General features: G+C 44.5%; 1 protein-coding gene and 2 long non-coding RNA genes across 11 annotated transcripts in view; all 3 read right to left on the reverse strand.

The window, feature by feature from the left end:
* LOC137216393 (uncharacterized) overlaps positions 1-7,063 on the reverse strand; it is a 59,946-nt gene extending 52,883 nt beyond the window's left edge. The window contains exons 1-4 of one of the 4 annotated variants that reach the window (XR_010939760.1): positions 6,935-7,063; positions 6,705-6,842; positions 4,637-4,723; positions 1,758-3,763 (exon numbers count right to left, since the gene is read on the reverse strand). This is a non-coding gene — a long non-coding RNA (uncharacterized lncRNA). Of the gene's footprint in view, positions 1-1,757; positions 3,764-4,636; positions 4,724-6,671 lie in introns of those variants that run through there. The other 3 variants (XR_010939758.1, XR_010939761.1, XR_010939759.1) reach the window with 3 other exon arrangements.
* A 1,176-nt stretch (positions 7,064-8,239) lies between these two features.
* Positions 8,240-16,527, reverse strand: LOC137216858 (uncharacterized). Its single transcript, XR_010939875.1, has 3 exons — positions 13,662-16,527; positions 10,045-10,899; positions 8,240-9,412 (listed from the first exon to the last, which is right to left on the reverse strand). It is a non-coding gene; the product is annotated as an uncharacterized lncRNA (long non-coding RNA).
* Positions 16,528-18,693: 2,166 nt separating this feature from the next.
* Positions 18,694-25,619, reverse strand: part of SLC9A6 (solute carrier family 9 member A6) — a 55,489-nt gene continuing 48,563 nt past the window's right edge. For all 6 annotated transcript variants that reach the window (XM_067723992.1, XM_067723991.1, XM_067723987.1 and 3 more), the window contains 2 exons: positions 25,041-25,146; positions 18,694-21,388 (listed from right to left, as the gene is read on the reverse strand). In XM_067723992.1, coding sequence (XP_067580093.1) covers positions 21,116-21,388; positions 25,041-25,146 — 379 coding nt within the window. In that variant the 3' untranslated portion in view covers positions 18,694-21,115. The remainder of the gene's footprint in view (positions 21,389-25,040; positions 25,147-25,619) is intronic.

The raw sequence follows: 25,619 nt of genomic DNA on the forward strand, positions 1-25,619 counted from the left end.
TATGAACATAGGGGTGCAGGTATGTTTTTGAATTAGAGTTTTGTCAGGAGATATGCCCAGTAGTGGGATTGCTGGGTCATATGGTAATTCTATTTTTAGTTTTCTGAGGAACCTCCATACTGTTCTCCATAGCGGCTGCACCAGCTTCCATTCCCACCAACAGTGCACCTCTTCGCTTCTTAGTAATCCACTCGATCACACTCCATCACGCAAGCGCATTTACTTTAATGGGAGGTAGAAGTACAGACACGGAGCTGAGGAACTCCCCTCAAAGGACGGCGCCTGAGACTCTGGCAGCGCAGAAATCAGCAAAGCCACTGTGAGCTCAGGAAATGTAGACATTTTGTGTGGGAGGCGGTGGCTCTTGGAAAAACAAAAAAAGAAAGAAAGGACAACCACAGAAAAAGCAACTTGCTGAACTGGTTATCTTTTTGCTTCAGGGCTGGCCACACAATATCCCTGTCACAGAATGAGTTTAAAGGAAAATGAGAAAGCATTTCATGGTCTGCAGAAACCACCAAACTCTAGCCCTGCCCCGGCACAGCAGCCCAGAGCACACAGCACTCTGGGAGACAAGAGGGACCACCAAAGGCTGCCATGCCCACTGTCTCCACTCTCTCCCAGCATCCCACATCCTGGCCCCCAGGGGACTCTTTCCCATCCAGACTTGGCTGTGAGACATGGAACTGGGCAAAGGACTCCCTCAGCCCTTAGCCCAGGCTGTTTTTAGCCGAATGGGTCCAATGCACCAAGCCACAGTAAAATCCACTGCCAGCAGCCGTAAAGAGATGGGGAAATGCGGGGCGGATGGGAAAGGCCTCTGAAGTAGAGAAGCAGTCCCTAAATAGGGAGGAGAAAGCCACATGCTGAGGGGTCATTTTCTGAGAAATCAAATGGGCCAAGTGCAGAAAACATGCAGCAAAATCCCCCAAAGTGTTTGTAAAATATAACCTCGACTCTCAATTCCTTGGGTGAGGCAAACTTGCCTGTGAAGAATTCGTGTGCAGAGCACCTTTTAGGAAATGACCTTCAGACCCTGCAGCCAATTTCTTGGGATAATCTGAGTGCTAGATGGAATTTTTTAAACACCCGGTCAACATTTGATCCATGGCCACGAGGCACATATTCCAACAAGGCTGTGCTAGCTTTGGGTCCCAATAAAGAAGGTGAAAGGGGTTTTCTCAGGTGTCACATAACTTTCCTCTAAGAGCGCCCCCGTGAGGTCACGCACGCTGGCAGCAGCATCGGCAGCAGTGTGCAATGTCCCGAGGGAGCCTCTTGGAAGGGCAACACTCAGTTAATGAACATAAAAGTTCTGATGTCATTGAAGAAATATGAAAGCTCTGATATGCTTGTTAAAAATCAATCTCTACTTTTTTGTGGTGCCAGGTGTTTGGGGAGGACGGGCAGGGGATGGGGGAGGCCACTAAAGTCACATGCTCTTGTCTTGAGGGGGAGACTTTCTCCATAAGGGCCAGATAGTGGATATTTTTGGCTTCATGGGCCCTGTGGGCTCTGTCACACAGGCTCAATCCTGCCTTTGTGGTGCGAAAGCAGCCGCAGACCATATGCAAACCAATGAGCATGGCTAAGTGCCAATAAAACTTTATTTGCAAAAGCAGCCTGGGCCCGATTGGCTCTGTGGGCTGGATTTGGCCTGCAGTCCATACCTGGTGACCCCTGCCCTCTGCTAAGCAAATGCTCATTTGCAGATTTCTTCTTGTTCAGCATCTCCAAACTTGCTGAAAGGTAAAGGGACAAGCTGAGATCCCTAGACGCCTATAATCACTTCTCTTCAACCATTCTCAGTTTAATCCCATGATGTCATTCTGAAATGCAGTGGGTCATTGACAGGGTCACATTACTCAGAGAAAAACAGGATGCTCGACACCTAAAATATTCAGAACAAGCCCCGAGCTCATCGCTGCAAAAATGCTCTTATATAATGGGAAGCAAGGGAAAAGGGAAGGGAGCCAAGGGCGGCTGCCGCTGCCCCCACCCCAGAGCACATAGCCCCTTGCAGCTGTCACTCCAGTGGCCAGATGACTTCATTTCAGCTTTCCCCCACCCCAAATAAAGGGGGTAATAATCTCTCACTTGGGAGAAATACCATATGGTAGATGCTTTGAAAAGTTGTAAGAAAAGTAGAAATTACTTAGGGGGAAAAAGCTACTTCCAAAAGCATGAAATTTGTCTAGAAAAGGATCAGGCAGTTTCTTTGAAATACCATAGCTTCCTAGAAAATCGAGTCTAAAGCAGTGGATTAGGTAACAAGAGGGGCATTATCAAGGCAAATTGATGGGGAGATCTCTTTCTTGTGTTTACATACCTTTAGTGCAGCCCAAATCCCCAACACTTATTCGCAAAGCCCTCCCGTGACCTGCTCCCGCTGGAATCTCCAACCTCAAGGCCCACCACTCTCTATCTTGTACTCCAGACTCAAAAATACATGACACAGTGACTTCTAATTCCCCAAAGGCCCAGGGCCATGTGGTTTCATGTCTCTGGGCCTTTGCTCATGGGGTTCCTTGTTCTAGAAGGCCCTTCCTGCCCTTCAAAATTCAGCCTCCTTATATGTATAAAATAAATAAGCTACAAGGATATATTGTATGGCACAGGGAATACAGCCAATGTTTTATAGTAATTTTAAATGGAGGATAATCTACAAAAATATTGAAGCACTGTTTTGTACACCTGAAACTAACATGATATTGTAAATCGACTACACTTCAATGAAAAAAGTGAAAATTCAGCCTCCTTTGTCTGTTCCCTGACCCTCCCAAATATGTTCGGCACCCCGTCTTCTGTGCTACTTAGGGCTCTTTTGTACATATTTCTCCCATGGTATTTACCACACTGTTGAGTCATTTGTTCGATTAAATGACTGATTTCTTCCACCAGATCAAGAGCTCCTTGCTGTCTGATACATCTCTGGATCTCCAGAGCCTAGACAGTGCTGGGTTCGTGGGAAAGAGCTCCATATTGCCCAGGTGTTCTCCTTTGAACCACAGCTATATTTTCCAGGGCTTGCTTAAGTTACGGCTCCAGGTTAAGGTCTCTAGAACACAACAATCTGTAGTCCTGGGTTCCTCAGTGTGAAGCTCCAGTCAACTGAGTCATTGGCATAGTTCCTTCATGAACTTTAACCCAACTCTTCCAGTCCAATTACTGAGAGTCTCCCAGACATCTCCTTCTTATCCTTCGGGTCTCACGCTCAATGTCTCCTCTTCTGAGAGGCTTTCCCTGGACCCACAGTCTCGGGTAGGTCTCCCCATTAGTCTGTCTTGGCTCACCGTTCTTTGGCTTTATGTCACTCATCACAATCTGTAACGATTTGTGATATTTCTTTCTTTGTTTATTGTCTGCCTCTCCCACTAAAGGGTTAGCTCCACGAGGGGCAATGTTATTCAGTGTTGTAGCCCTGGCCTAGAACAGGACTTGGCATTTAGTTGGCATTTAATAAATACCTGTTGAATGAATGAATGCCGTGAGGTCTGAGTAACATAATACACCTCGAATGTCCCACACGTCACCATCGCCTAGAGGCGTGCCGTAAATGTTTCTTATCGACATCTCTTCAAACACACTAATCCCAGGAAACAGCTAGGATAACGAAGCGGCATTTCCCCCATTACACGGCTTGCAAAAATGCTTCCCTCTGTCTACAGACAAATGAGAAGGGAGATGAAAGCCAGAAAGAAGGCAGTTGTCATCTTTCCTGGACAAATAAGATGTGTGCAGAAGTTGACAGCATTCATGTTTCCTGCAAGGGCAGCAGAAGTTAAATTCCCCACAGCTTAAGCAACTGGGAAAACCAGAAATGTTCACACATCACCTTAAAAGTGGGTCTGACCATACTGCAGAGGGAGACAAGCCCGGAGATTATGCCCATATAAGGCCCTGCAGGCTGCTCCCAGGGGAGCCTGAGATAATTTGGCGCCTCTCAGCAAAGACCAGCAGGACTGCTCTCAGGGCTTTGCTCACCAAGAACCCCAGATCTGCCGTCTCCATTTTCATCTAAACATTTGAGGAAAATTCTATTACTACCCTAAACATTTCAGGCCTCACAGACTTTGAAGGAAGTGCTGAAAACAAATCAAATGCGGCCACGGTGGACACGCTCGCTTGAGGCTCCCTGAGCTGCTAGGAGGCTGGGGTGGGAGGCCAGGGCTCTGGAAGCCACCTGAGTTCAGACAAGGGCTAAGAGCTGCTTCCTTTTCTGCCAGTGACCTATAAGGCCAGGGGATTGGCAAACTCTTCCTGTAAAGAGCCAGATGGCGTTTTTGACTTTGTTAAGGCCTCCGTCATAACTCCTGAACTCTGCCGTTGGGAGTGGAAAAGTCTTAGACCATAGATAAATGAATGTGTGTGGCGGTGTCTCAATAAAACTGTACAGATGGACACCGAGATTTGAACCTCGTATAATTTTCCCATGTCATGAAATAGTCTGCTTTTGATTTTTCTCAACCATTTAAAAATGTAAAAGCCATTCTTAGCTCTCAGGCAATATAAAAACAGGCAGGCGGTGGGCCCGATTTGGACTGAGGGCTGCAGCGGACTGCCCCCGGAAGCAGGCAGCCACGCACAAGGAACACAGCCTCAGGCATCTGGCCTCACTTGGATGTTTCAAGCTTACCTCTGCCACTTTCTGGCTAGGTGACCTGGAGCAAGTCGGTGGAATCTGAGCCTCAGTTTTCCGCATCTGTGTAGACTTCCCTGTCATCTGTGGAATGAGGATTTGAAGAGATAAGGAATGGGGAGCACTCAGCATAGCTCTTGGCACATAGTAAGCACTCAGTAAATGTTAGCTACTGTTATCTGAAATGCCCTTTGCTTGGAGCCGGGGTTCTCCCTTCGGATAACCCAAGTGCCTAGCACAGTGTCTGGAATGCGGTAGAGGCTCAGGAATTGTTTGCTGAATGAATGGAACTCAACTGAAATGTAGCAGCTGACATTAACTAACTAACTAGCTAGTTAGCTAGTCGCTAACTAGCTGCCCGGGCTGTCGAGTTTCAGCCTGTCTCACTTCCAGACGTTTAGTTTTGGCCCAGTGTCCTGGTTGGGTCATCACTGGGGACAAACGGTTGGTAGCTGCTCAGTAATCACTCGACAGATGAATGAATGAATGAACAGCTACTGCCTAAGCCACGCCTTACGGTGTTTGAAGTCCAAGAAAAGAGATTCCCTTCTCCCCTCCCCTACCAGCCCTGGGGCTCCCGATGTTGCGAGGGGTCATGAGGATGCGGGGGACCCCTCTGAAAGTCTGCTTGGGGAGGCGGTAGGTCATTGTAGGGCGCTACCTGTTTGCCTTCTTCTCTTGCCTCCCTCGGCTGGCCCCCCACGGGGGCTACTGGCCTGCCTACCACCTGCCTCTCTAGGAGACGTGGCTCTCACACAAACTGTTTGGGGCTTTTTCAAGGCAAATTGCTCTCTGCATCTGCATCCTCATCCAGAGGGGCCTTGTTCCAGCTGCTAAGGTAAAAGAGGGGTTAGCCAGTGATTCAGGCCCATGTGCTTCATGGGGGGAAGCCATTTATTTTTCTATAAACAGCATATGGTGCTCATCTACCCCTCCCAAGGAGGCTGTGGGGATTCCTGGCACGTGGGTGATTTTAAGTTTCAAAGATTCTCCTGGGTCCTGGTTAAAAAAAAAAAACTGCAGAAAAGACGGAAAAGGAAATTATCTTGAGCAGTCCCTAAACCACGAAGAGCATCACGGGTGGATTGGAGGCTCCAGCACAGGCCTCCCTGGAGACAGGAAGGCCCTGGTGAGGCCCAGCCAGGCTGATACGGTGCTGGTTTTCCAGCCGGAGAAGCAGCGCGGGCATCAATGAGCGCACTGTGCTCAGCCTCGGGCGCCACCGAGAAGAGGCCTGTGGGCTACGTGAGCACTGACGAGACCTTTAAAAGCTTCCAGCTTTCCTCTAGAGGAAGTCTTGACTTGGCTCCGGCTACAAATACTGTCAACCACATCATAGCTGTTTCACAAAAGCACTCAGAAAATGGAAAATGTGAAGGGCATTTGTGGGAACCAACAAGGAGCCAAACACAAGCACGGCATCACTTTTCCCACCACCCAAGGAGCCACCTTCCTGAATCTCAAAAGAGGCAGAAAGGGGAGTCGGGGGCCTCATGCCCGTTGAGCTGGTGAGCTCCGGAAGGCCCACGAGAGTCGGCATCTCAGAGCCTCCTTTGGACCTCTGAGCCCATGGCACCAGCCATCTCTTCCGATTAAGAGTAGGGATAATATCCGTAACAGCCACCACGGATAGAGTGGTCACTGTCCCCCAGGCACTGGAACTAAGCAGCCCTGTGACCTCGGACATTCACTGAACCTCTCCTAGCCTCAATTTCTTGCTTACCTGTAAAAGAGACACAATAATAGCGCTTACACCAGAGGATGCTTGTGAAGATTCAGCAAAGCAATGCGTGGGAAGGGCTTAACCCTGCCCCTGGCCCATACGAGGTACTCAATAAGCGGCAACTGTTATTATTACTATTCCATGTGAAAAGTATCAAATGATTAGGATCAAAGAGGGAAACGAGAATGGTCTTAACTCTGCCTTCTGTATCCCCTCACCCTCACTCTTCTCACCTTACCCTAGCTCTTTAACACAGACCCTATCCATTTTCTCCCTATCCCCAGAAGGGCAGCCGGGACGAGGACTGACCTGACCGTCGAAAAGCATGAGCTAATCACTCACAGGTCTGGGTGCCCATCAACCGCCACTCTGAGCAGACTGCCTCTTTCTTCCTCCCGGCCAGGTCCATTTTCTGCAGTTTACATCTCCTTGACAATGCCACTTTGGCCTGGTTCCACAGGACAACGCACGAGGCACGCCCTGGCAATGTGAAAAGGCGTCAGTTGGCTATCTTGCCAGACTGTGTAGCTGTGAATCAGAAATACCAAGGCAACTGAAAGCAAAAGCCACACCTTCTGTGATGGCCACCAAAAATAATGCCCCCAAAGGTATTTTTTCCCCTTCCTCTTCTGAGTGTAAAGCAGAAGAGAGGGAAAAAGAAAAAAATGAGTGGCAGCAACCAGTCCTATGAAGAGAATGTTTCATCTTGGTTCGTGCATTTGTTCATTCATGGCATTCCTAGTGTCTCCTCTAGGCTGAGTAATATGCCACAGGTATGGGGAAAATGAGACGAATAAGACAACGGTGCCTGGGCCCGAGGGGTGCACCATCTACTGGGGGAGATGGACAAAATAAATGAGCAATTGTCATATGGTGTGGAAAGTTCTCTGCTGTTGGGCCCCAGAGGAACGGGCACTGAACTCATCCTGGGAGTATGTTTGTTTTAGTCTGAGAACAAGCCAGCGACAACAACAAAAAATAGGCTTTGATGAAAACAAATGGAACTCAGCAGCCAGGAAACCAAATACAGAGGGCACAGGGCCTGCAAAGGCAGCTCTGGATCTTCTTCCTCTGGGTCATGGTGATTCTGCTGCTATTTCTTGTCCATTCCTGAGCCTGCTGATTGGGCTCTTGCCTCCAACCCTCAAGAAAGAGTTAATCCTTAAGAAAATGCTCACAATACTGTTTTAATTGAAGTATAGTTGATATACAATGTTTTAGGTATACAGCAAAGTGATTCAGTTATACATATATATTCTTTTTCGGATTCCTTTCCATTATAGGTTATTACAGGATATTGAATATAGTTCCCTGTGCTATACAGTAGGACCCTGTTTATCTATTTTATATAGAGTGGTGTGTATCTGTTAATCCCCAATTCTTAGTTTATCCCTCCCCCACCCCCTTTCCCCTTTGGTAACCATAAGTTTGTTTTCTATGTCTGTGAGTCTATTTCTGTTTTGTAAATAAGTTTATTTGTATCACTTTTAAAAATTCTACATATAACTGATATCATATGATATTTGTCCTTCTCTGATTTACTTCACTTAGGATGATAATCTCTAGGTCCATCCATGTTGCTGCAAATGGCATTATTTCATTCTTTTTTACGGCTGAGTAATATTCCAGTGTGTCTGTGTGTATGTGTATATATATATACACATACATACATACCACATCTTTTTTTAACATCTTTATTGGAGTATAATTGCTTTACAATGGTGTGTTAGTTGCTGCTTTATAACAAAGTGAATCAGCTATACATATACATATATCCCCATATCTCCTCCCTCTTGAGTCTCCCTCCCACCCTCCCTATCCCACCCCTCTACGTGGTCACAAAGCCCCGAGCTGATCTCCCTGTGCTATGCGGCTGCTTCCCACTAGCTGTCTATTTTACGTTTGGTAGTGTATATAAGTCCATGCCACTCTCTCACTTCATTCCAGCTTACCCTTCCCCCTCCCCGTGTCCTCAAGTCCATTCTCTAGTAGGTCTGTGTCTTTATTCCTGTCCTGCCCCTAGGTTCTTCAGAACCTTTTTTTTTTTTAGATTATATATATATGTGTAGCATACGGTATTTGTATTTCCCTTTCTGACTTACTTCACTCTGTATGACAGACTCTAGGCCCATCCACCTCACTACCAATAACTCAATTTCATTTCTTTTTATGGCTGAGTCATATTCCATTGTATATATGTGCCACATCTTCTTTATCCATTCATCTGTGGATGGACACTTAGGTCGCTTCCATGTCCTGGCTATTGTAAATAGTGCTGCAATGAACATTGTATACCACATCTTCTTTATCCATTTATCTGTTGATGGACATTTAGGTTGCTTCCATGTCTTGGCTACTTTGAATAGTGCTGCTATGAACATTGGGGTGTGTATACCTTTTCGAATTACAGTTTTCATTTTTTTTGGATATATGCCTAGGATATATTTATTTTAAACATATTTATTTTAAACATCCAAAATAAAAATCCCAAATCCTGTATACAGTAGGATTCCAATCTTGTACTTGTTTGTTTCTGTATGTGGGAGTTCATAATGCACATACAGAAAAAAGACTGGAAGGAAACACATACAAACATTAACAATAGTTCTCTTTGGGAAGCATTTTTATATCTTCTTGTTTCTTAAATATTTTCATTTTTCTACGATGAACATGTATTAATCTTTGTTACCTGAAAAACAATGTTAATTTTAAAAGCGAAGAGTCTGTCTGCAAAAGGCTGCGTTGCTATGTGATTCTGTTTATATGACCTTCTGGAAAAGGCAAAACTATATAAACAGGAAACAGGTTTGTGGTTGCCAGGAGCCTGAGGTGGGGAAGGGACTACCTACAAAGGGACACATAGGGCTTCCCTGGTGGCGCAGTGGTTGAGAGTCCACCTGCCGATGACGGGGACACGGGTTCGAGCCCTGGTCTGGGAAGATCCCACATGCCGCGGAGTGGCTAGGCCTGTGAGCCATGGCCGCTGAGCCTGCGCGTCCGGATCCTGTGCTCCGCAACGGGAGAGGCCACAATGGTGAGAGGCTCGCGTACTGCAAAAAAAAAAAAAGAAAAAGGGACACAGGAGGATTTTTTGGAGTGATTAAAATGTTCTGTATCTTGATTGTGGTGATAGTTACATGATCGTATGTGTTTTTCAAAACTCACAGAACTGCACACTTAAAAGGATAAATTTTATCGTATATAAATTGTTCCTCAATACATCAGATTTTTTTTTTGTTAGAGTCTGGATCATTTCTCCAGTTCTATTATTTTTTGAAGAATCTAATGGACCTAGGAAGATAATGACAAATCTGGAGGATATGATCTCAAAAGGAAGATTAAAGAAAGAGATAAAAAAATTTTCATATTCCTCTCAGTCTCTTCAAGTTCAGCCAGAAATGGCTGGGGCTTGAGTTTGGTGTTTTGGTTTTACTCCTTTTTTAAAGTGACTTGAGACCAGGATATATGAAAGACATAGTTTTTCTTGGTATTTAATGAGGTGACTTGAGTATGAATTCAAGTATATGATTTACAACTGGAGTGATAACTTTATGAAACATTTACATCTGTGACAACATCTAATAAAACTTTTTATTATTATTAGAAACATTGCTTGTATGGTTAGAACAGACTGTCAAAATAATCTCCCTTGGACCAGACACATCACAAATTGATCATTTACCTTGTTGCTCTTGCCAGTATCATATCTAAATTCAGGGGACTTCCCTGGCCGTCCAGTGGTTAAGACTTCGCCTTCCAACGCAGGGGGTGCGGGTTCGATCCCTGGTCGGGGAGCTAAGACCCCACATACTTCGTGGCCAAAAAACCAAAACATAAAACAGAAGCAGTATTGTAACAAATTCAATAAAGACTTTAAAGATGGTCCACATCAAAAAAAATCTTAAAATTAAATACATAAATAAATAAGTAAATTCAGTCTGATGGAGAATCGAGAAAAGGGCCAGCCACTGACACAATTTTCTTTACAAAGATTGGTGTTTTCATTTACTACAAGGGACACAACATAAAGACTATCTTTGAGTAGGAAACTACATGACCAGAAACTGGCAAGAACATAAGATTATCTGTAGAAGGAGAGAGACATGCCTAGACACAGACCCTCCTTCACACAAAAGGACTTGAGGACCCCCTGTGTGTATGGCATAGGGTTGGGTGCTACAATTCCTGTCCTGAGTGACCAGGGTAGACACTGCTGTTCAAATTCAGTCATATCATTTAAATATTTGAGGCTGCTTTGCCCTTTATTTCATATCGAATCAGATCATTGTCTATAAACACTGACATTAGATGCTGTTATAATTGAGGTAGCATCGAAGCTACTTCCACTTCTTCCTTAGGTAAACAATAACAAGAGGAGATTCTAGAATAAATCAGTGTTATGGAAAGGAGATGGGCAACAGGCTCAATACAGACAGAAGAGCTGTTCCAGTTACTTTTTATTAACCTGTAAATTCTTCTGTTTCTCCTCAGAAGTGGCTTCAGATGTGTGGTACAGAAACTGCATGTACACATGCTCCTGGTTCAGATAAAATCAGTTGAGAAATCACAGAGAAATACCGAAAATTAGAAAATATCTAAGCGATGGGTCCTGGTTAAGGGCAAAATGAAAAGATGGCATGGAGTTTTCTACAGAAAAAAAATTGGCCATGTTAGTCTATTTTATTTACAAACTAGGAAATTCGAGCTCTAGACCCATAAAGCCAGAGGCCCACTGGACATCTCCACTTGGGTATCCCATAGGTACATCATGCTCAGTGTGTCCAAACCTGAATTCCTTCCCTTTCCCTGTCTCCCTGCTCTGCTCCTCCTGGGTTCCACATCTTGCTGAATGGAACCACCACTCACCAGTCACTCAGTCCAGAAACCTGACAGTCATCCCTAACCTCCCACTCTTCCTCACCTCCCATATGCAAGCAGTCAAAAGGTCTCCCCTAAACCTGCTTTGTCATTCCCTTACTGTTACCACTGGTCTCCATATTCCTGGACCCAATGGATGCTCTCCTGTCTTTGTATGACTTGATCTCTTTACAGAATTTGACACTATTGGCCATCCTTTCCTAATGAAAACTCTTTCTCCTTTAATATCTGTAACACTGCTTTCGTTTTCTACCAACCTCTCTAGTCTCTTTAAACATCACTGGTTTTGCTTGCTTGTTTGTTGTTGTTTTGTATTTTTTTCTAGGACTCTTCCTATTATATACTTTCTCTTGGGGATCTCATCTGCTCCCAAAGTCCAGATTTTTCTCCTGTGCTCCAGGCTTATATATCTAACTTATCATTTAAGGCTCAATTCAACATGAACTTCCTCAGGAATCACAGAATAGTAATTCATCTAATTACAAGTCTGTCTCTACTACTAGACTGTGAGCTCCCTGAGGGCAGGAACCATGTCTTATTCACCTCTGAATTCCCAATACCTTGCGTAGGCACTCAGATAAAGTTTGTTGAATGAATGAATGGTTAGTAGAATCAAGTCATTGGTCTCCTATGAAAGGTAGAGGTTTGAATCCCCCTACTGACATCCCTACCATTGGGTCAAAAAGAGTAGAGTTCAGCTGGATAGAGTATACTGTAATGAGAGCAAAGTTGCTGGCTACATTATTACCCAGACCAGCCAAATTTGTCCTGGACGGTAACTCTAGGCCAACTGTGAACTCTGACCAGCTGTCTTGAAAACGTAATGTTAGTCATCAAGAGGAGTGGGTGAGAATGCAGCATCACTAACCCAGATGGTGGTAGGGTCTCACCCCAGTAAGTAATCTTCTCCTCTCATTGGTGTCTCCATCTGAGCACCCTTTTGGGGTGGGATTGGTGTCGGCTGAAGAAAACCTTGGGGAGAGGGAGAGGACACTTTTTCTTCCTAGTGTCTCCAGGGGCTACACATCTAACCCCGCCGTCTACAGGGAAAGACTGAGGTAAGCCAATGAAGTTTTCTGTATAGGTTAAGGGCATACTTTGTGAGGTTCTGAGTTTAATATACATTTTTAGATCAGCACATCAGTCCTACAATCTCTGGATGGGGGAATAAAATCCTGCTGAGGAAGGAATGTAATCATGAGTTAACATAAAAGCAATTTTAGGAACTACCTATCGGGATCAACGTTACTTTTTTTTTTTTTTTTTAATGACAGCTCTCTGTGGATCATCTTTCTCTCAAGGTAGTTCTGAACTGACTTTTCCCAACAACTCCGGAGGCAACGAAGACTTCGTTTTGGAAACATTGGCTGGGTGAGCTGATGACTCACACCTCAGATGAATTAATAAAAGTTAAGAAAACAAAAACCAGATGTTTCCTTCATCTTAATATAGGCCTCTATGCTCTCTTTTGTCAGTTATACTGTCAACTGCTGGTTTCCTTCTCTTGGGGCAAAAATCAATTTTTAAAAAGTTTGAATCTCTCTGCATTTTTTGATGAACTCTGTCCCCACAGTTGCTATTTGGCTCAAATGTCCACAAAGACTGCAGCTCCGGCACCGACGGTTTCAGCAAGCGAATGGCACACAGTGCTTGAGGACAGCATACCAGAGGGCTTTGCACGCTGCACTGGATTTGCTAGAGAACTCCTGCAACAGTCTCTGGGGAAAAGCACAAAGTGAAGCAGTCTCCTTGCTCACACGTAAACCTCCCCAGAACCAGAAATGGTCTGGCCAACTAGCCGAGGCTTCCTTTCCAGATCCAGGATTCATTCTTTGGCCCTTGACCCTCCCAGAAAATGCTAAGAACTGTATTTTAGAGTGCCCACAATATATATTTTCATTCTCCTGGCCAGACCAGTGGAGGATGCACCGAAATCCAGAGTGACGCACTCTTTAAAGTTTCCTAGTAATACCACCCATCATTCCCGGAGAACGTCGGAAGCATTCTGTTTTTTGTGAGGGAAAATCATTTATTTTTTCCTCCATCTATTGTACTTTGCTTAAGGCAATTATTTTCCCCAGACGCCACCCCAAGCAGAAAGCTCCAGGTGTTCTTCGGTCATAATGGGAGAATGGACTGCAAGTCCTGGTGTTTTCCAAGCTCGCATCCTCTCATGCCCTCCCAACTTTCTCATTCGGAGCCCTGAGCTGCTTTCTCTCACTCCTCTTTTCCTGCTTGGGTTCCATCTCCCCTCACCTTCCAGAGGCAAATTTAGATTTGCACCTTTCCTGCCTACATTTCTGAACGTCTTTGTCAAAAAAGGGATTCTCTAAAACTGCAGTACTATCAGTCCACACACCCATTTGCCCAACCCAGATCGCTGGGAATCATCGTAACCCACTTCACCCCTCACTCATTCACCGCATTTAGTCTCCAAGTCCTGTTGAGTCTATTGACGACATGTCTCCTGCGTTTGTTCCCTCTGCTCCATTCCTCCTGACTTTTCTACAGTCCAGGCCACGCCCTCTTTCACCTGAACCACCATCCCTGTGTTCGCTCCTCCTCTGTCCGGAAAAGCCATCCTTCCCACTGCAGCCACAATGAGAGTGATCCTTCTAGAACCCAAATATGGTCATGTCTTCCACACACTGCCACTCCCTGGTCAGATAGTGGGTGTGGAGGCCTGGGAAAATCCCTTACACCAGTGAGTAACATGGAAGTGTCCGTTAAAGCTAGGCTAAAGCCACAGAAATGGCAGGGCATTCCCCAGCCTCCTGACCCCTCTCCCAGCTGGGCATTAATCATCCGGACTTTCCTCCATCCCAGTGCCGTGTTGCTTGCGTACTTGCTAGTCTCCCTCACTGGACGGTGGACTCTGGATCTTGTTCAGTTCTGAACCCGCAGCAGCCTGCACAGTGCCTGACACAGAGCAGACATTCAAAACTAAATAAGAGACAAAATACCCTCTCCCTCCAAGGCAATGTGTTAGTTACCTACTGCTGCTATAGCAAATTATCACAAACATAGTGCCTTAAAACAACCTGCGCTTGTCCTCTTACGGTTCTGTAGGTCAGAAGTCCGACACAACTTCACTGGGCTAAAATCAAGGTGTCGGCCGGGCTGCTTTCCTTCCAGGGGTTCTGGGGGAAGACTTTGCTTCCTTGCCTTTTCCAGCTTCTAGAGACCGCCTTCCTCTCTTCAAAGCCAGGAATGCAGCATCTGTCTGCCCCTGCTTCTGTTAGCCATCTCTTTTTCTGAACACAGCCAGGAAATGTTCTCCAATGTTGTGGGCCCGTGTGATTGGACTGGGCCCACCTGGATAATCCAGGATACTCTCCCCATCTCCAGGTCAGCTGACTAGCAACCGTAATTCCATCTACAACTGTCTCTTTGCCATATCACTATTCACAGGTTCCAGGCATTAGGGTGTGGACATCTTTAGGGTTCATTATTCTGCCCACCATAAGCAGTAATGGGTAAGGGCCCTGAATCCCATATAGCGGTCCCTTTCTAATGCTTTTTACATGATTGCAATGCTTTTACCTAATTGGCTGCAGCTGCCTTTATATCAAAACCATGATTTAAGTCACCTCTGTGTTCCTAGTGCCTGGTCCAGGGCTCAGACCCTGTGAGGTGCTCAGTGTTTGCTGACTGGAAGTTAGGAAGTAAAATATTGGTTGGCTGGAATGTTTAAATAGCAGCTTCTTGGTTCCCCTTAGAAAAGGGAGCTTTGATTGTTGGTCCCAAGAAAGTGTTAAAAAAACAATTTTATAGCACAATCAGGGGGTCCTATCGCCATTATCTTGCTTTCTCACACTAAACCAGCTCTCAGATTGGAAAAACAGTCAGCTTCCATTATCTGACAGAAGTCTTCCAGATTTTTCAGATGAAAAAACAGCTCACATGCTTTCTGCCTAGTCCACATGGGAACACAGCTGTATAGGAAATTCAAGCGAACAAAAGAAAAAAAATCATGCAATAAAGCCTTGTGACTCCCCAGGCAACCAAGAACTGAATACTTCTCAAGCAATTTTGGTAGGATTAGTATTTAAACACACAGTGAACAACCTCAGTTCCAACAAATCTGGAGAAATTAAGCCTTGTTTCCAAGAAGCGCTCACAGAACTTTCAATGCGTTTTTCCATCACGGCGAAAAGAAAGAACTTGCACAGCTAAGCTGCATCTCTCGAGTGGGATCCCACGCCCACTGGACAGCAGCAAGTTTAAAACGAGCAGGACACCGGGGGCAGGGCTCCCAGGCTGCAATGGCGGTACGGGTGCCTGGTAAAGGAGAGGGGCTCTTTCACTCAGCAGACAGAATTGTCCAGAAACTATCAGGTCTCATGGAGTTCAGGCTCCAGCAATGACAGCCCCGGCTAAGCCGGTTCTCAGAGTTCAGCCTTCACCATGGCAACCGCTTGGGAAACCTCCAACTTGCTGAACTGGAGATTCTGAAGGAAAGTCACCCACAGCAGAAGCACGGTCTTCAGAGAGTTTTCCATAGTTTATTCATATAGCACCTCATCAGCAAAACCTGACAGAATACTCAAGCTCAATGTCAAGAGCCTTCTGAACCCCGGTCAAAACGTTTCAAGGTACATCACTTCACCTGGTCCCCCAAACAGGCCTGGCAGCTACTTGCGGCTGGAATCATACTCCAGTACCTACCACAGGGCTGGCACATGACAGCAGCTCAGTAAATGTTTGCGGGATCCGTGAGCTGTCATCATTTTATAAAGGAAGAAACAGCCTCAGAGAGGCTCAAGCAGCCTCCTCAGCATGCCGAGCAGCAGGCAGGGCTGGCCTCCGGCCTCTGGCTTTCCCACTCCACCATGCTGGCCTTCTAAATCCAGCTCAGTAAAGGGCAGGAGGACGTTTTGCTCCTTTTCGACAAACATTCATTGAGCGTCTACCCTAAAGCAGACCTTCCCACCACTCCTCGCTGTCCTCTGCCTGGGCAGTTCCTTCAAGCCTTGGTTTTAGTGTCACCTCCTGAGCAAGGCCTCCTCGATGAGCCCTTCCACAGCCACCGGGCCACCACCGCCTCGCACCCAGTACCCTCTATGCCGTTTCCTGTTTGGTACTCATCCCTGTCTCTAATTACTTGATGTGCGTATTTGTCTATTTATGGTTGGCCTTCCCCGACTGGAAGCTCTGTGATGGCAGGGTGCCGGCTCAGGCTTTCTGGTGACGCCATAAGATGAGGGAGACGAGGCCACTGAAACAAACAGCCAATGTGCTCTCAGGTGCATTCATAAAGATGTCCAGAACAGTGGACTTCCGGCGCGTGTCTGAAAGACAGGGAGGCGATGGGGTTGTCAGCACGGGGCGGAAAGACTCAAGGAAGACACACCAGCTCTTCTTCTCCAACGTCTGAAGGCTGCGACCCAGAAGAGGGCCGTGGACTTGCCTCAGAGGAGCGGTGGGAGAGGGCTGGAGGGACAAAGTTGCAGGGGCAGGCTTGGGTTCAAGGTGCTCCTCGTTAGGATTGTTGGGTACTTCCTGTCTTGCACACTGATGTGTGAGTACTAAGAGGGTGGCCGGCATCCATTTTATTCCTCCCGCTATGTAAATAGCGCAGTACCTGGTATGTTTGTCACTCCATAACTATCTGATTGAATGAATGTTGTGTCGAAGATCAGTTACAGGCGGAGGCTGTCACTGTTCACTCTGCCTGGAATGTTCCTCATCCCCCCCGCCACCGCTGCCTGTCATCTGCTTGACCCTCTGGTTACTCTGTGGTCTAACCTTAAATATCCCGTCGTCAGGAAAAGCTTCCCTATCCCCCATCACCGAATTACAGGGCCCTCTCAGAGCCTCCTGTATTTTTCCATCGTGTGATGATTGTATTTGACGTTATTTGCTGGTTATTTGAGGTAGATATTCCCCTACCCGAAGGCACTCAGTCTCTCTTGCCTGAATGATCCCCAACAATGCCGTGAGACAGCTGTTGGCATCCCCTGTAGAGTATGCTCTGTGAGAGCAGGAACTGCTGTTACTTGCTGCTATAGCCATCGCGTGGGGCACAAAGCAAGTACGCAAATATTTCTTGAATGAATTAACTTTACAACTAAGAAATTGCTGAAGGCTCAGCAACATGTAAGTGGTCGACGTTACACAATAAGCCAGCAGTAGAGTCGAGATTTGAACCCAGGTCTGTGTAACTCCAAACCCTGTTTTTTTCTACTACACCAAACTCTGCGGGTGCAGAGCCATTGTTCAGGACCTCGCGGTCTGCCATAAAAGGTGGGCCCCTTGGTGGAAATGTTGGAAGGCAGAGTGTGAAGGCATGGCACCAGCCAGGTTGCCTCACCCATGGGCTCAAAGAGATACAGGAGGGCACTTCACTAAGAATTCGAGAAACTTCCCAACCAGGGGAACTTGTGTCTGGCAGCCAACAGTGCAGCAGACGGAAGGACTGAGCTGAGACTTCATGCCCTACCCTGGCCTGATGGCAAGCAGGTGGTGGATGGGCAGCAGGATGGACGTCTGCAACTCTTTTCATCATCCTTCTAGTTATACTCAAGATGGACTAGCCCATCGCGTGCTATTAGAGCTGGGAGAGTAGCAGGTAACAAATCTAGACTTTGGATTTGAATCCTGGATCTGTCACTTACTAGCACTGTGACAACTTCCCTCCACCTGAGTTCCCTTATCTGTGAAAGGAGAATAACACAAAGCATGATTAAGATTAGATTAAAATGTGGATGAAAAGAACACCTCCTATATACACTGCCTGGATCTAAGGGGGCTCAAAAAAATGAGCACTATTTTTATCATTCCCAGTTTATTTCAAGCCTCATACCCCAATGCTGCATCATCTGTGTGCAGTACTTCCTGGCAAGGACTTTCTGATTAAGTCAAGACATCTACATTTTCATCTCCTTACACCTGTGCACTGAGTCAGGTAAACAAATAGACTTGCTCAAATCTAATGCAGGGTTTTATTTGTGAATTAGGAAACATGCGTTTGTTCAAGAAACGAGCATCAAAGCTGCTGTCACCAAACCCCAATCTACAAAACTTCTTATGTACAAAGAGAAAGACCTGTCTTTAACTTGGAAAAAGGACTATTTGTGTGATCGTGCTCTCAACCCAACTTGCAACTGCCTTTCTACCTAACTGGATACAGAACTTACTCCCCCCATATAATGGAACTAACATTTTCATGACATTATCCACCACTGAGCTAACAGGCTACAAATCAATGTAACAGATTCGACTGCTTTGAGTCGTATTTCTTAAATGGTCCCATAAGCAAATACATCCAGCCTCACACATAAGCACCAGAAATTTGCCACCCCGTAAGTTACGTTCCGTTAGGTTTCTGTTTGTCGCTTTTTAAAACATCAGTCTTCCCCCTTTCCCAGTAGGTATATAGGTAGAAAAATAAATGAAGTCAGCACTCTTCACTTCTCACTAGAATAAACTGTGACTCAAACACTGTGAGTGGTTATTTGCAAGGCTATAATTTTTTTAATGACAGATTTTCCTAAAAGAAACCACTATAACATCTGTCCAAGAACTCCAAGGGAAAACAAAAAATACATAAAAGATTAAAAGTCTATTACTTTAACAGCACATTGCCAAACACGGACAACTAGGATAAAATGTCAAGGAACCTTAAAAAATAACTTGAAAAGATGCAACGTTCAAGTCATTCAAACGTGTAGGGTCCACAAAGAACAGAAAAACAAGTCCGAGAACAGTTCTACTTGTGCATGATGGGAACTCAGACTGTACCTCATCCAAGTTCATTCAGGTGTCTCAAACCAATAGATGTATGAGCAGAGTTTGTTTTTTCTTCTTTGCTTGGAGATGCGCACGCAGATTAGAGAGGAGAATCTTCCAGATGCTGATGTAAGCGCAGCAGACTTGGTTCCCCTCTGATAAAGTACGAAGGCAGATTTAGTTGACTCAAACTTTATCAGTTTCCCTAAGAAAAGGTCTTATGCATGCTGAAACAGACGAGTTACTGAATTTGTCATGCTAAGTATTTACAGCAATTTTCATAAAGTGAGCTCAGTAACTTGACAGGATAAAAAAGGTAGTTGTGAATTTCTTATATAACCTTTTACAACGTGAATGACTTCGTGGGTAAATGACGCTGAAGTTCAAAGCCCCTCAAACACACATTAACAAGAAATTATTGACTGCATGAAGAGGCACACATTGTAGAAAATGCACACTTCACGGGGTTCCTGCATAGCAGGAAAGTCACTACCACTACATAACAAATGGCTATGCCAACAGTTAGAGCTGCCACTCAAGGGTCCAACAGTAGAATTCCCTCAAAATCGCAAGGAGTGTTTGCATCACAGCAAGGAAACCTTTGGGAAGACAAGTACATATTTCGTTTGCAAAGATATTTTGTGTTGGACAATTTGAACATCGCATAAACAAATCCGTTTTTGAATTGGGTACGATTTAAGGCAATGCTACTCAGACCTGAGGGGGAAAAAACCCACAGAAGTTTCTAGTTTTCTTCTGAAACTTTGATGGGTCAGAATCAGTGTCGGAAAGGATCCCCCCGCTAAGATTCAATGCACCATTAGGTATCTGCAGCTTACAAAATAGGATCCACTTGCATACTCTGAATACGAAATGGGCAATGTTATGTACTCTTCCTTGAAAACTGTAAAAAAACAAAACAAACATGGCAGCTTAGGTATTTCATATTAAAATGTCACATGAGCATGAAGACAACTACACCTGGTGCACACAAAGGAGCAACCGCCCTCACAGCAAGCTCTCCGCAGCGCTGTACTTCTCTCATGACTGGCTGTGGTGTAGTGTGGAACGGTCATGGATTCATAGATTAACTTTTAACATCAACTACAGACTAATGAATGACAATTAGACACAAGTAAGTTCAAAAGTTTTACATTTTGCTCCTGTTTGGCTGCTAAAGAGCAGCGATTTAAATTCATATAAAAACTTCTGACCACAAAGCTTGCTATACACATAAAGTACATAATCAAAAAGTAAGCAGCAATTGAATTTCTTATTTAAACTTATCTGGTATATATTATTTACATATTTGGGGGGAGAGCTCTCTGAAACCACCATGCTCCTTACTCCCCTTCCTGGCCTCTGCCCCCTCTCCGCCTGCCCCAGCCCCTCCAAATCGAAATCAAGTGCTCTGAACTATATACAACTGTACTTTGGCTAAGTGGGCTGGATGGCGCGACTCCTTCCCAGGTCTTGGAGTGGAAGAAAAGAAACAAAGTCTTGGAAGTCATGTGCAGCCTTCTTTTCCGAGTAGCAGTGTACTGTAGCCAACAGATCTGTTCTTTTCATGGCAAGGGGGGCAAAGGGCCCCCGCACTTCACTCCCCAATCTGAATGGGGCAAGATCCAGAGCCACTGGCCTCTTGCACCACAACAGGCCACCGGACAAAAAGGAAAGGAAAAGGTCACGACAGAGGCAGCAGCAATCAACACAAGTTTCCCGACAAAGGAACTTCTCCTGCTAGCACTCCCCCCTCTTCCTCTCCCTCCCCTCCCACAAATTCATTGCCTTAAAATTAATTCATATCACGAGAACTCGGTACTCTGGTTAAGTGTCAAGTAAATATAAGAAAGAGTAAATCTGTCACCTTGTATACTTGAACTGGGACATAAAGCTGGGACACACGACATCACTGAAATTAACTTTCTAAAACAGATCCGGTCTACATAGTGCAGCCAATAAAACGTAAGAGTTTGTTCACAATCTGCCTTGTACAGGGTATTTATAGTCTTTCGATGCCATATAAATAGCATTTATACAGCTTAAACATTCAGAGACATGCACTGGGACTTTTTAGGTAGTACGAATTTCTTCACAATCACATGTGCAAATTTTACAGATCACTAAGTGAGTAATGAGTAAGCTTAGGCTGGACCGTGTCTTGTATTATCTAACAAATTTAACGGGGGTTCAGAGTCATCCATAGGAAGAACCAGGCGTGTTCCCCGAATGACCAGTTCATGGTCCCCGAATGCAAGTTCCCGATCCAGGGCATCTTCAGAACTGTTTCCCATAAATCTCCTAGGGGCACCGGACGATGCTGATTCAGTGTTCACGGTAGAATCTCCATACGTCAAACTAATATCACCATCATTGAGAATAAGATCGGAGTCATCATCTTTCAACTGTTCCTGGTTCTAAATTCAAATAAAATAAGTTTTGCGAATTGTTATGAAATTCAAGAAACATTTCCAATAGCAGAATTTTCAAGGATGCCCTATTTAAAAAGCTTCAGGGGCCGCTCCCTGCCCTCAGGATAAAGTCGAAAGTCCTCACCTTGGCTTAAAAGACACTGTGCGACTTGGGCCCCTCAGCTTCATCTCCCACCACCTTCTGTTTCTCTGACCTCACCCGCCTCACTGTGTGCCCGAAGACTGAAGTGCTGACAGCTGCCCCAAATCTCTCGTGCTTTCTCTTATGTCCTGTCCCCTCTCCCCTCCTTCATGTAACTAGCGCCTACTTATCACTGAGGTCTTGGCTGAAAAGTCACTTTCTCCCAGAAGTCTTCCTTGATCATCCAAGGCTAGCTTAGGGGTCCTCCTGTGTTCTCCCCTAGCGTCCTGTACTTAGTCTTCTCCTTAGAGTGGCACTTACCCCTTTGCGTAACTGCTCAGGCAGTGGTCTGCGCCACACACACACACACCCCCCGCACTAGACCCTAAGTCCCTTGTACGCTGTACTTCAATCACCTAACAGTTTAGGGGCACAGAGAAAGTATTCGCTAAATATAAGTTCAATTGATTGTTGAACAGATTTATATAAATGAAGCTTTTACTGCCGTATCAACAATACCTAGAAATACTGAACCCTCACTACACACTTGTCACCCAGCTCAACGGGCGTTGGTTCTAATGGAAACTTTGGGGCCAAAAAGAATATAAATAAAGTTCCAGAAAAGGGAAAAATGTCTAGCATATATAGTGCCACTGTGGCAAAATAAAAAGTGTACATGTGCACAGGAAAGTCTAGAAGGTATTCAACAAAATGATGATAGTTAGCTCTGCATGACAGAATTGCTAGTGGTTTTTATTTTCTTATGTTTTTGTACTATCTGAAATTTTATTATAATGAGTACATATTACTTTTAAAAATCAGAAAGTCATTGTTTAAAATATAGAGTAAGAATTATTCTAAATACTCATATTGATCTAGCAAAAAAAAGTCTGTGACTAATACTCCTTGAGGGAAGTAGAGCTGACAGAAACATCCTACACTCAGCTCTCCTATCCTGTGCGTGTTTAAAATCTTTAAATTTGTCTAAGATGGTCAAATAGACTGAGGGCACGATTGGACAAAAATTTTTCAACTTAAAAAAAATTTGCTGTTGCTAGAAATTTGCCTAAATACTCAAAGACAAAGACATGTGAATTAAAAACCAAACAAACCCATTCCACCAACCAGCCATAATCCCTTCCTGCCCAATCCAGTTATAACAGTTAAGTCTAACAAGCGTGTCTATCGCTTAATTCAGCAATACTCAAAGCTCTGTGGCACCTTCACTCGTCAGCAGGGGCTCTTCAGCACCTTCTAATGACTTTATTAAGTTTCAGGTTTGGGGCAATATCTACCAAATTTTAAAATGCATATGACTTTTGACCCAGCAACTTAACCTTTAAAATCTATTCTTTATAACTTTATATTCTTGGGTAAATTTATATATACAAGGATATTCACTGTAAACATTGTTTGTAATAACAAAAACACAAAAGGAGGAACAATGTAAAGGTCTAGCCACAGGAGACTAATTAAATTAATCTTGGCAAAACCACACTGTGCAGCCACCAATAGAGAGAAGGTAAGGGATCTCATGGACTCTTAGAAACATATCCATGCTGTATCATTAAGTGAAAAAAGCAAGTAGCAGGACAATACTCTTATTATGATCCCATTTGTGTAAAACAATAAAGAGAGCTATATATACACATATAAGTTTGTGTAGATAAACTATAGCAGGGAGTATCCAAAATAAACCCTTAATAAAGACTGCCTCTGGGGGATGGAGGTGGGAGAAAGAGAGCGACTTTTATTTTTCACTTTGTACGTTCCATACTGTTTGAATATCTGGCTGCAAGCATGCTACTTTTATAATTTAATAAGTAGTTAACATAGCAAAAAATAAAATTAAAAAATTAAGTTTTATGGTTGTTACGGGTTACATGGTATCTCCCCCCCGCACCCCCCCCCAAGAGATGTGAAATCCTAACTCCCAGTACCTGTGAATGTGACCTTATCTGGAAATAGAGTCTTTGCAGGTGATCACATTAAGATTAGGTCCTTGGTATGGGCCCTGAGCAAGTATGACTGGTGGGTGTCCTTATAAAAAGGGAAAATTTGGAGACACAGACGCATACGCGCACACAGGGAGAATGCCAGGTACAGATGAAGACAGAGATCTGTGTGATGCATCTTCAAGCCAAAGAATGCCAAAGATGGCCAGCAAACCACGAGAAGCTGGAGAGAGCCCTCGGAAGGCCCCAACCCTACTGGCACCTTGACCTCAGACTTCTAGCTTCCAGAACTTGAAACAGTAAATTTCTGTTGTTAAGCCATTCAGTTCGGGGTACTCTGTTATGGCAGCCCAAGGAAACGAATAGAACAATGCCGTATTTTGCTATCCACAGGACACACAGGCATTGTGGAACTCTTCTGGCTTTTGGTGATGGCGAGTGGGTCTTTGGAATCCCAGAGCCAGACCTCAATGACTTAACTGACAAAGCTGGCTGATCCCTCAGCACAGAGCCACATGGGCTAACAGGGTAAAGAGGGAATGGGGGCCGTGCTTGATATGGGAGCCTGGGCAAAGTGGCAGGGAGGGACAAGACAACACGGGGTGTTCCCCCCAGCCCACCAGTAGTCTGTCGGAACTGTGCACTGACTCAACATAACACAACGCTGCAGGGTGCTCCTCCCTGACCCAGGTGCCACCCCTGCTAAGACTCCTCTTCCCCATCCATTCTCTGTGGGATCTGCTCGAAAACACCACAGAGGCGGTCACAGGGAACTGGAGGGTGCATGTCTACACTGCTTTACCACAGCCTCATCTCTCAACTCAAGGTGTTGCATCAGAGTAGTCAAAATTGGTGGGTTTTGTTAACATGGGTACTTTATTTGATGCACCAGATTATTTTTGAAGGGTTGGGTTAGAAGTAAAGGTTTTTAAAAAAGAACTTGAAAAATTAAATGTTCATATTTTAAAATAAAAACTGGTTAGCATTTGTCATTTCTTTCTTTGTGGCAATACCTGCTGAATCACTAATCTTATGTCGGCAGCTAAGGAAAAAATATGGAATCTAGATTATATCTAGATATATCCATGCCTCCCAGCAATACGGTACACAGGTAGATAAACTTTCCCTAATACCCGAAATAAAAGAGCATCTGTTGCACTTTAGGGGCATCAAAAAATGTTTTAGTAATCCTCTCCACATGACTGTGACGACCCTGATTTATAGATTACAATATACGCAGTTAGTACTAAGCTCAGGCCACATGCTGCAAATAAATGAAAACCAGCATGGAAATAGAATTATTTACTAAAATCACTGACAGTAAGATGAGATGCTATCCTGTATCTTTTTTCAAATGACGGCTCAAAGGCGGTGAATTATATTTATAGATTTCAGTGCATTTTCTGGCTGAGCAAAATATGTTTATATTCCTGCTTGTGGATTTTATACCTTAAACGCAAGCAAAGCAAAACAAAACAAAAAACCAGTAACCCATCCACAGAACAGATAGTTTTAAATTTAACTTAATGAAGAACTTAGGTTCTGGATAAAACCAACTTACCTCATAAGCCTGGGGGCTGGTTAGGCATCTCGCAACGGGTCCACAGCAGGCAGGGAGGGTTGTCGTGAGAGGAGGCCCACTGTGCGTCAGCAGAGGCTTCAGATAGCTGTGCCAGTTAAGGAAGAGCTGCGTTCCTTTCTTTACCAATTTAAAAGAACAATCTGTTTGATAACAATCACTGTCACAGTGTACCTACCAATTCAGATAGCAAATGTTGTCCCATTTCATGACCCTATTATGCAATGGGAGGGAGATTTTATTATTATCTCTGTTTTACAAATATGGAAACTCAGGCCCATAGAAGTCAATGATCTGCCTAAAGTCACACAATTAAGTAAACGGAGGACCAATACTCGAACCCAGATTGGCTTGATTCCAAATCCTATGCCCTTTCCACTACATCATATTGCCTTTCTGATTTTACTAAAGCCAAAAGGAAGACAAAATCACTCTCAATTTAGCGCTGAAGGAGACACGGAAGAAACTAAAGAATGGTAAGAGCCTAAAAAGAGATTAAATATTCCAGTAGTAGAATATAGCAATAAAAATGGTTTTAATTATTTATAGTAGACTCAGCTG

This window comes from Pseudorca crassidens, chromosome X (genome assembly GCF_039906515.1).
Source record: "Pseudorca crassidens isolate mPseCra1 chromosome X, mPseCra1.hap1, whole genome shotgun sequence".
Classification (NCBI taxonomy): Eukaryota; Metazoa; Chordata; class Mammalia; order Artiodactyla; family Delphinidae; genus Pseudorca; species Pseudorca crassidens.